Here is a 10,895-nt window from a genome sequence, read left to right on the forward strand (position 1 = left end):
CATGGAACATAAAAGCTTATGTGTTCATTTGTTTGGGTGATAAGATAGAATAAACCTTAAAGTTTGTTAAATTTTTTGAGAAATGAAAAATATTTGTATGTTCCCTACAATGGGATATAAGGAATTATTTCATTCCTTGCATTTTTTGAGGTGTGCAAAATAGGAGAAGGGATCCAAACATGAGAAAATAAAAAGCTCACTACTAGATTCAAATCTAGTCATCCTAAGTTAAACCAAAATATAAAATACTATTATGTTCCGAAGAGAAGAGTCACCATATGAATATGTAGAATGAAATGATGGAAACTAAGAAGAGTGATAATGATAGCAATAATTTATATCACATTATTGACAAAGCGTTTTCATATATATCCTTAATACAAAAAATGGGTCATGTGGCTTTATAAAGGAGAAAACATAATAATAATTTGATAGTTTTCAGAATGACATGCATCTAGTAAATGAGAAAAGTTCACAGAGTAAGTTTTCTTGATTTATAATCTGCTGTTTGCCTCTGTCCCATGTTAAACAGAATTGCATAGTATTACTTTAATCATATCAACAGATATGCTACCAAAAAAATGACCAAGAATACAGGGCATATCGCTAGAATATCTACTTCATAGTTCTTTATATGTGCAACTAATAATGCATCACTTTAATGAATGTAAATGTTTCCCCCAAAAGAAACACTCCCTTGGATTAGTGAATGGAATCCACTAAAAAGCAGTCAAACCAAAATTTCCTTTTATGCCCTAATCAAGGGGTTGCTTGTCCATAGGTAAGGGCAATCAATGAGTAATTCATGAATGTTGAAAAATAATTTAAAAAAATGTAAGAGGCCACATGTAAGCCTCATGCGAAGGTGCAGGCTTGTCCTCCTGGCTACTGTATTGAGGCTGAGGAGGGAGACTCTCTAGAACTCACAAATTTGAGATCACCTCTAAGAAACATATTAAGACTGTGCCTCAAAATAAATTGAAAAATAAATAAAATTGTTTAAAAAACACACAGATAAACCAGAATTAGGTAGTCGATGATAAGTATTAGAATAATTGATGAGTGAAAGGTTTGTAGAGGCCAGACCTGGGGTAGGGGGAAAAATATTTGTCTCTGTTCAAACAAAATTTCCTTAGCACAAGGTTGTCTTGGTACCAAGGGTCTTCACAGACGCAAACTGAAACAGAACTTGAAGGCGTTTCTTACAACTATTTGCCCAATCAAGTAATTTCTTTACTTCTGTCATCAGCCTGTAAAAGCTTGCTCATGCTGCTGAGGCAGAGTGCTCTCAAACTCTTCCAGGTTTGAGTGCTGCTCCAATCTTGAATTGCTTCATTTGTTCAAATAAACTGTTAAATTTATTTTGCCTGAAACTTTCTTTTATCATCTCTAAAACAGAGATTCATTTTTTGGAGGTAGTATTTAATATGGGGCTGATCTACCAAGACAAGAGATTACCAAATCTATCTCCTTCCAGGACTGATAATTTTAGAATCATGATATTACATTCACTTAAGTTCCACACATTTTTTAGATTAGAAAAAGTAAGTAACAGCAACAATATCCACTGTTTTACTATTATTTTTTGCTTTGAGTGCCTCCTCTACTTGTCAGGTGTTACTATTCCATTTTACAAATGAGAAAACTGAAAAGGCTCACTTGCTGGTCCCATGTGAGATTCCATGCTCTCGATACAGTGACTCCTGTTCACGTGGTAAATGTGTACGTGATTTACTGCCCCATAACCAAAGTGCATATACAGCATTTTATCCTTTAAAATATAGGTATATAGATGATTTCTATAAACATGTCTAAATTATTTCCTTATGGTGCTTGAAAGAGACTCTATTGTAGTCAATCCAGATTAACCAAAATTAGTAGGTACTTGCTTTCATTGAAATGCTCAAAATCCTCCAAATTTTACAGACTCTAAATAGTTTAGGAGGGCTATACGTAATGAATGTTTTTTAAAATTCTGAGTTATGACTATTTAAAAACATAAGCAATATTATTTTGTGATTTCAAAAGAAGTATTTGCTCCCAAGTAAGAGGTTTTGTTATAGTACACAAAAAAGTAATGACATAAATAAAAATCACTTATAATTAAGTGCTAAGTGTGGAGTGTGAGCTCTCACTCAGCTGAGAACTTCCCCTTATGCTAGGCTTTGGCTTTGTAGTGCTTGGGCACCTTCCTTATTGTTACACAGCCAGTTACACACACATACACATATAGACAGGGTTGCATGTCACACAAAATATAATAAAGTTAAACTTCTACACTTATAAAAGGAGAAAGAAGACAGTATAACAGCTCCTGCAATCTCAAAATAGTTGCAAGTGCTACTATGCTTTTGAAAATTAAACAAAGGGGATACATGGTTTATTTTGGAGAAAGACAAAAATATTCTAAAATACAGTTGTGGTGGTGATAGCACCATCCTGTGAATATGCTAAAAAATATTGTATGCAATTACAGGTGAGTTGTATGGTTTCTGAGTTGTTCTTGAATAGTTTTTAAAATAATAAAGGTTATTTGGAACTTAAAATTTGACCTTCAACCTGACCATATGGGCAGTGAGATCAATATTTGCACGTCAAGGGACAGCTAGGGCAAAATCATGCACAATAAAAAGTCTATCTCGGAGCCCTCTGGAATTGCACATAGCTCAGCTTTCTCACTGTGCTGCCACACATACTGAGCAAGGTGTGTTTCCAGGACCTGCTGAGGACAGAAAAACTTCTAGTTAGATCAGCAGTGTGTCCCGCCCTTCAGCACATCTCACAGGTATCCGGGGAACTTTAGAATATACTTATACCAGAGGACAAGGGTTTAGTCTTAGTTTGAAGAGGATAGGGCTGATTATGGACATATTTTTCTAAAATTCTCCAGCTGCTTTTAATGTGCAGCTAGGATTGGGAACCATTGGTTCTGAGGGGAGATTTGTAGGCACCATGACAGGAAATAGTAGTTCTGCTTCTCAGACAGCCTCCCTAGTAGATACCTGGGGTTAGGCAGGCTGTTGCTGCTCCAGGCTCCTCCTGGGCAAACTGATTGCTCAGTGGAGAAGCTCAGTGCCTGCGTTCACCCCAGAATCTCCTGTCTAGTTCTGAGCCTGGCCTTGTTTGTGGAGCATCAGAGCTCCACATCTCCACAGGTTTCTATTTTCTTAGTAAGCAAACAAATTAGCACTTTACCGTACACTCTTTCCTACTAATTACTTCATAAATGTTTATCTTTCCTTCCCAACAAGATGGTAAGTTGTATTTTTTTCTAGAAACATGGTGTGAGCGTAACAATTTTGATGGAATAAAGCATTTCCACAAACTCTGAAAAGTACTTTTGCACTTATCAGATGAGAAAAATACATGCTAAAGAGAAAAAACATGAAAAATTAGGAGAAAATGTGCTAATTGGCATTTTCTGCAAAATTCCTTAAACATCTATTTTTGTATGTATTTTATTTGTTAAAACAAGAAAGATGTAAAGCTGGTTTTGCATCAAAACTCTCTCCCTGGGGCAGATCTTGGGCCTGTGGATTCCTTGTCCTGCCTCTGCTTCGTTGGCATCACAGGGTATCTCTGCTGGCTACTCTTGATGCGTGGCTTCAAGCTGAATTTGGCCGATAGGGCACTGGCATGTAGTGGGTGGGTGAGAAGCTGGAAGCGGGTAATGTTTCCCTTACTTCTCTTTGCCCCGGAGAGGACTCACCTTTCACACTGTCTCCTGCAGGCCACGCCAGTCCTGCTTCCTCCCACCTTCTGCAGAGTGACCTTGTACCTCCCTCTGTTGCTCCAGCCTGGGTTTGGTAGCAGGTGCCTGTAATTTCTTATCTCTGGATTGTCTCATCTTTCCTATTAGTTTCTCTGCTTTACTCTGTTACTTGAGTAACCAATTTCTTATATTACATTCCTTTTGTCTTAAATACTCAGAGATGTTCCTGTCTCTTGTGATGAACTCTGACAGGATAGAAAGAGAAAAGGCTTTGTGACCCTGGGCAAGTAATTCATCCTTTCTGTTTCTTCTCAGAATGGAGTGGATGATGTCTACCCCTGGGGCTGACGCATTTATGACAAAAGCTAACGTTATAGAGGAGCCTGGCCCAATGTGTTCATTTTGGGAATACAATAAAAGCTATTCCATTCCCTTCTTTTTCCTGGTACCAAACTGATTGTGGTGAATTATGAGACAGTGAAATGAATATGAGAAGAGAACATTTGAAGGTATCATTTGTAAGGTTATAAACATTAGAGCAGACGAATTTAGGTTTTGCTTTTCTCAAAGTACAAATAAGCCAGGTCCACCTGATAAGTTTTGTTTACACTTTTTCTGTCACCTGCCTGTGTATTATATTAGTTTCACACCTCCATATCACATCTGAGGTCTTAAATTACATGGGAGATAGAAAATTCATTTTCCCAACAAGATACAGCAAGTTAGTTATAGGTGTAACTTAAATTTGCAATTCCCACACTCTAAAATACTTTTGGAAGGGTGTGTGTGTGTGTATGTGTGTGTGTGTGTACATGTGTATGATTAGGCAGGAGAGTTTGATAGATGAAACAAGATTCCCACAATGTTGATAATTATTGAGGCCAATTGATTTGTATATGGGGAGCTCATTATGTGCTTCTAGTATATACAAAATTATTGCTAAGCAAAAGTTTTGTAAAGTTTAGGATCCCCTTATTTCAAGAGTATTTATCTCCCTGAAGTCACCCAAAGGAAAAACAGTTTTTGATTTAATACTGAAAATCTCAAACTTACAGAAAAAGCAAATGTGAGAAGTACAGTTTCTCTTTTAAAACAATCAGTGAGAATGGTAATGTAATTATTAAAGAAACATAAAAACAAAAGACCTGGTTTCCATATATATCTTCCTTCCCCTCTAAAAGCATTTATTATCAGATTATAACATGATGGAGTAACTTTATTTGCAATTCTCATATAAAAGGTAGGTATTAAAGAGGAACTGTATAGCTGTAGTTGGACTCTAGGAACACTTTTCCCTAACATTTTAAGATTCTGGGGGCCACTCAGAGATGGCACTATAAAGGCCTGTGATTTCTGTCTAGTTTTCAGAGGTAATGTTGACTGCTGGTCGGTTAGGTTTTGGGGATCCACCAGCAGTAAGGGTTTTTGAGTTTTCACTAAGTTAAAGATACACAAGAATATATTTAATTACTTCCTTTGTATCGTATTAATCAGTAGAACGTACTTCTGGTTCCTATCCATGAGAAATGGCAGAGAAGGGCAGACATGGTCCATCCACACAATTTTTGTATCTGAAGTACTCTGCAGGGAACTCTGCACATAGTAGGTGAACAATAGACAGTTGTGCACATCTGTAATCTTTACCATTTTTCTGTGTTCCTTAGGTTTTCTATAACAAGATAAACTCCATACATTTGCAAAAACGAATCATGGACACTTCCTCCACCTGAATAAATTAAGGAGATAACTTATATAAACACTGCTCATTGGATGGAGTTGTTTTTGTAATTTTCTTAACTGGAAGAGACTTAATACACATTTTTCTCCTTTGTGGTAGCTATAAAATTTTCTGGGCAAGTTTTTATTAAAAAAAGTGAGACAACTTGAAGAACAGAACTATAGTATCACATTAATAAGACTTCCATCTTTAAAAAAAGATGGTATGGTCTGCTTAACGGTGTCCTACATCCACTGGGACAGCCCGCTCAGAACAAACAACTCACCCTTCCACCTTGGAATCTCGAGTGACCACCCACACTGTTCTTTAAAAATCACTCATGTGATATAATTAAGTTTCTGGGAAGTATTAAAACTGGTTAAAGAACAATATTATCAGATGTTACTCAGCTTAAGGACTCGTGCACAATGGAAATTAAGCTATTCAGGGATTGACGGCCAAAGAGGAAAGTTGTGTTTGACCTTCACATTCCCACTACCCAAAGTCTGTGTTCTTTTCTAGACTTTATAATTTTGCTTTTGTTACTTCTACAATCCATTGCAGCCAAGCGGTGGTCTGTTTTGCACGGAAGCCTTGTGACTCTTCCCGGTCTGGCTGCAGGGATGGAACCTCCCAAATGACTGGGCTCATTGAATATGCTGTCACCAGTCCCATGGGTCTAATTAGGTTAAGGAACACCTTTAATTAATGTGGGCTAATAGAATCAACTTGTGACTCAGGAATCTGATTACTAGTGTAAGTTGAATTTTCTCTTCTCCATGCTTGATCACTATGATGCTCATAGATGTTCTTCAAATATAGCTCTTTATATAAAGTTTTGTGTCTTTTTTACTACAATCACATAATTCTTTGGAAGATAAGATCCATAGACAATATTCAATGTGGAGAGGTACAATATACAGTTTTACTGGGCAGCTTTATAGGTAACATGCTCTTAAATGAATGCATTTAATTACTTTATTTTGTCCTTCCAAAATTTTTTTTAATTAGGTCATTCAAAAGCTTTCTCAGTACTAAAAGCACCCCACTAAAGATATTTTAATTGAAACATTTATCTAGAAGTATTCTGAAATGTGTCTGTATGTAGTCACCTGTAGGGGACTGGTTACAGGACCCCTTCAGATATCAAAATCTGCAGGTGCTGAAATCCCCTATGTAAATGGTATAGTATTTGTATATACTAACGATGGCAAACCTTTTAGAGCTTTCAATAACAAACAGCTGGCTGCAGCACACGTGCCATAGGTTCACCACCATTGGTATATACATATCCTCCTGTGTATTTTATCTCTAGATTACTTATGATGCCTAACATAATGTAAAGGCTATGTAAATAGTGGTTGTACCATATTGTTTAAGGAATAATGACAAAAAGTTTGTACATACTCAGTACAGACACAATTTTTTCCAAATATTTTTGATCTATGGTTGGTTGAAATACAGATATATAGGGTTGATTGTATATCTGTATCTGTAGTCATGTATATACGTGAATTTATAAAAATCTATATATGTATTAAATACTTGTGTGTATAGTTCATATATAAATATGGATATATGCATATTCTATATGCACATGTAATATATATCATATGTTTCAATGTTTGTGTATCTATGTTTTAAATTGGCTCCAAGAACCTTTGGGGGATTTATGGATAGGAAAATGAAGAAATTCAAATTCTCTGAAGCTCTATAGAAAATTGGGTTTTTGTATCTGTGTATATTTTGTTGTTGGAAAATAATCTGTAACATCCAATTTTTTCTCAGAATGGTCTGTGATCACCAACCCAATGCCAAAATTTAAAAAAAATAAAGTTCAGGAACCTATGGTCTAGAGCTTTACTATCTAGTACTATAGCCATTAACCACTTACGGCTATTGAACACTTGAAATTTAGCAAGAGTGAGCTGAGATATGCTATAAGTGTAAAACACACACTGGATTTAGAAGAATTAATATGAAAATGAGAATGTAAACTATGGTTTGTACATTGATTAAATAGTAAATAATATCTGGGATATATAGGGTTAAATAAAATATATTATTAGTAGTATTGATTGCACTTGCTCTTTTTTGCTTTTGTTGCTGGGCTACTACAAAATTTAAAATTACTTATGCCCACACTATATTTCCATTGGATAACTTTTCTGTTTAGGAAATGTTAAAGCTTTGTCACATGCAGGTTGGTGATTCTAGGAAGTTCCTCCTAGCAAAAAAGATTTTTTTTTTTTGGTACCGGGGATCAAACTCAGGTCCTTGCGCTGCGAGGCAGGCGCTGGAACCACGGAACTAAATCCCCGGCCCCACAAAAAGGATTTTTATCATAGTTCCCAGATTAGATTGTAAGAGAAGCTTTAGTAAAAATGTCAGGCTATGTCTAAACAATTAAGAGCATAGGTTCAAACTATTTTCATCCAAGTAGTCCAGCATAATTTCCTTTAGAATTGTGAGTCTGGAAGGAACAGTCTGATGTCAACTCTGAACCCCAGCCACCCATATTTGCAAATAATTGACGTGGGCCATTTTGATAAGAATCGTGGGATAACAGTGACTCAAGGCAAACTTCTTCTCTTCCCACATCAATAAAATGGTACAATAAAAGACACAGAAAATATTCATGAAGAAATGTCTCAAGGAAAATTAAACTCCTTATTAAATTATAAGTGTATATATGACATCTAGATATATGAATCTAGTCACTCTTATTTTACAGATGTGAAAACAGCTTCAAAAAGTTGACTCATCATCATCTTTTAACACTGCTGCTCTCCTCCATACTTGGAGGCTAGCACACTGCATGGCACAAAGTAGATGTTCAATAAATATTCATTTTCAGATAAGTAACTATTTTTTTATTCCAACGCAAAGGTTTCTATCTCCAAAGGGTGACCGATCACTATATCTTTGCTCCTCCCAGGACCACATGGTGAGAGAGAGGCACGCCTAATGTTTTGATTCTCGCCATAAATCAATGGGACATAAATATTTTGTCTATCAACAAAACTTCGTGGGTTTTTTTTTTTTTTGGAAAGCAATCTAATGTTAAGTCATGTTTCCTGGTTTCAAAACACTGCAAGTGCCAGCTTGACTGGGTATCACAGCTAATTGGCAGGAAAGGGATTAAATGCAGGAAACAAATGGAACACTTTCGCTCCCCGTGCAAAGTAATGAAGCACAGCGCATTGATAACCCCTGCCTTGAGGGGCAGCGCCAGCTCCTGCTCCAGCCAGCTCCTGCTCCAGCCAACTCGTGCGCACCATCTGAGTTTGGGGCACCTGCCCTCCCGAGGACGGAATCCGATCCTTCGGGTGCCTCCAGCCTCTCCGGGCCAAACCCGAAGGTCTGCCAGGAGGTCGCACTGGTTCCCACCCTCTGCCCTCCAAACCCACGGCAGCGTTTAGTGTGCGTGCCCAGAAAAGCTAAGCAAAGTGAAGAGCACCCCTTTCCCAGCCCCGCCCAGGAGCTGCCGCTGCTATTTACCGTCTTGTACCACCAGCTCGCGAAAGCCATGGCGACAACCGACTTGTTCCGAGAAGTGCAGCGGAGGACCCGGCGAGGGCGCGTGGTGCCGTGCTGTGGACGCCAGGCTCACCCTGCGCCAAGCTGGGACCCGGCTGGCACCCGGCTGGCATTGAGCGCCGGGCGGGTGGGCGGGCACGGGGGAGGGGTCTGGGCCCCGCCCCTTACAGACCCCGCCCCTCCGGGTTTGACTCGGGGCTGGGCGGGGAAGAGGTGTTCCTCTGCAGGCAGCCGCGCCCGGCGGAAGGCGGGATCCGGGTGTCTCCAGAGTCGATCCCTTGCACTTAGAGGGTGCAGAGTGAACCTTAGACTCCCTCCCACCCACCCTCATTGCCCTCCTGCCTCACTGGCCACCTGGGCCCTGCGCGCCCCTCTACCCGGCCCGCGCCACGCCCAACGCGCTGGATCCAGACCCGCGAACTTCCAGCCACTTCCTGACACCTCACAGGCTGGGGACCCTGAGCCCGGGGCCTTCTCCGGCCTGCGCGGGGACAGGCCCCGCACACCCAAGGAAGGCGGCCCTCCTGTCCCGCACCCGGGCCCGGCCCTGCGCCCGCACAGGGGTGTCACTCACCTCCGCGGGTTGGCGGGCGGCGGCTGCGCGCCGGGGCCGCGGGGAGGCGGCGGGCTTCGGGCCGGGCTGGGACATGGCGAGGCCACCGCGGGCGCAGCCTCGGGGAAGGCGCGGCGAGACTAGAAGGGAGTCTGGGGCGGGCAGCTCGGGGAGGGAGGGAGCGAGGGGTGGAGGGAGCGCCCTGAAGCAGCTTTTCCGACCCAGCCCGGGCCAGCGCCCCGCTGCTCGCGCCCCGCTGGGCCCTCCCCTTCCTGCCCGCTGCGGGCTGCGCCCCGCCGAAGCTGTCCCGGGCTCCGAGCCTGACCCTGGACATCCTCCGCCCCGACCGCCACCACGTGACCCTCCCCTGCCCGAGGACTCCCCGGGGGGTCAGAAAGAGGGGGGCCGGAGGTTGCAGGGTTCCCCCTAGGACTTGCCCAGACGGAGCTAGCAGTTGCGCAACTGAAGAATCCGACCTGGGCGTGGCCGGTCTTCGCCTCGACCCTCCTCCCTAAGAATCTGGAGAATTAGACCCCTCTGCAGCCACACTGGGTTAGCTGAGAGATTACTAACCCAAATCTGACCCAGCCTGGACTGTCTAGATAAGGAAGATCACCAAAGGAAAGGGTGTGTGTGTGTGTGTGTGTGTGTGTGTGTGTGCGCGCGCGCGCGCTCAAACGGCTGTGTGTTGTGTCCTTTAACTTCGTTTTGGCAGCTTTGAAAGTTTAATAATATTTTATGGACAAGAGGCCAGAAATTCTAATCCAAACCAGAGAACCATCCCAGATTTAAGCCTGCAGAGTCTTTCTGAGGTCTGATGAGTTTAGTTTTTTGAGGCTAGATTGCTTTTGTCTTGAGCTCATTTTAAACAGCACTTCCTGGTTCGGGATTGGAAGTGAAATATAAGAAGCCTCACTTTCAGGCTCTCCTGTGGACAGACTGTCAGCTTGTGGTTGCAGCTGGTTCTTGATCAGACCTGACGGAAAAACCTGTTACCCTGCAAAAGCATTGTCACTTTGGGACTTGGGTCACCACTCTCTGAAGCTGTGTTTCAGACAGTTGAGGGAAAAGCCACATTATAGGGAAAGATTTCCTGTGTCATACAGAGCTTGGCAGAACAGAATTCTGTTTTCCCCGAACCCTTCAATTTTAGAAATTCTCACTTCTTTTCCTCAAGGATAGGCTAGCAGCAGCATTCTTCATTGAGTGAAGGGAATTTAAATACATTCCCTCCTAAAATGTTCTACTTACTGCCTATTATCTAGTATTTCAATAAACAGGCAGCAGTGGAGGATATATGCAGAAAAATGAAACTCTTTGGATAGAGGAGCTATGATGTCCATTTGACTGGTGTCATCAACTACCATCAGAAT

At 41.2% G+C, this 10,895-nt stretch overlaps 1 protein-coding gene across 23 annotated transcripts in view; it reads right to left on the bottom strand.

Annotated features, from left to right (window-relative positions):
* Cast (calpastatin) overlaps window positions 1-10,010 on the bottom strand; it is a 133,694-nt gene extending 123,684 nt beyond the window's left edge. For 5 of the 23 annotated variants that reach the window (XM_087180934.1, XM_004841712.4, XM_087180927.1 and 2 more), the window contains exon 1: window positions 9,544-9,796. In XM_087180934.1, coding sequence (XP_087037060.1) covers window positions 9,544-9,618 — 75 coding nt within the window. In that variant the 5' untranslated portion in view covers window positions 9,619-9,796. Of the gene's footprint in view, window positions 1-8,930; window positions 9,109-9,543 lie in introns of those variants that run through there. The other 18 variants (XM_087180935.1, XM_087180925.1, XM_087180919.1 and 15 more) reach the window with 10 other exon arrangements.
* Window positions 10,011-10,895: the final 885 nt, after the last annotated feature.

This window comes from Heterocephalus glaber, unplaced genomic scaffold, assembly GCF_053883595.1.
Source record: "Heterocephalus glaber isolate CG9 unplaced genomic scaffold, H.glaber_assembly_v1.0 deba00001465, whole genome shotgun sequence".
In the NCBI taxonomy this organism is placed as follows: Eukaryota; Metazoa; Chordata; class Mammalia; order Rodentia; family Bathyergidae; genus Heterocephalus; species Heterocephalus glaber.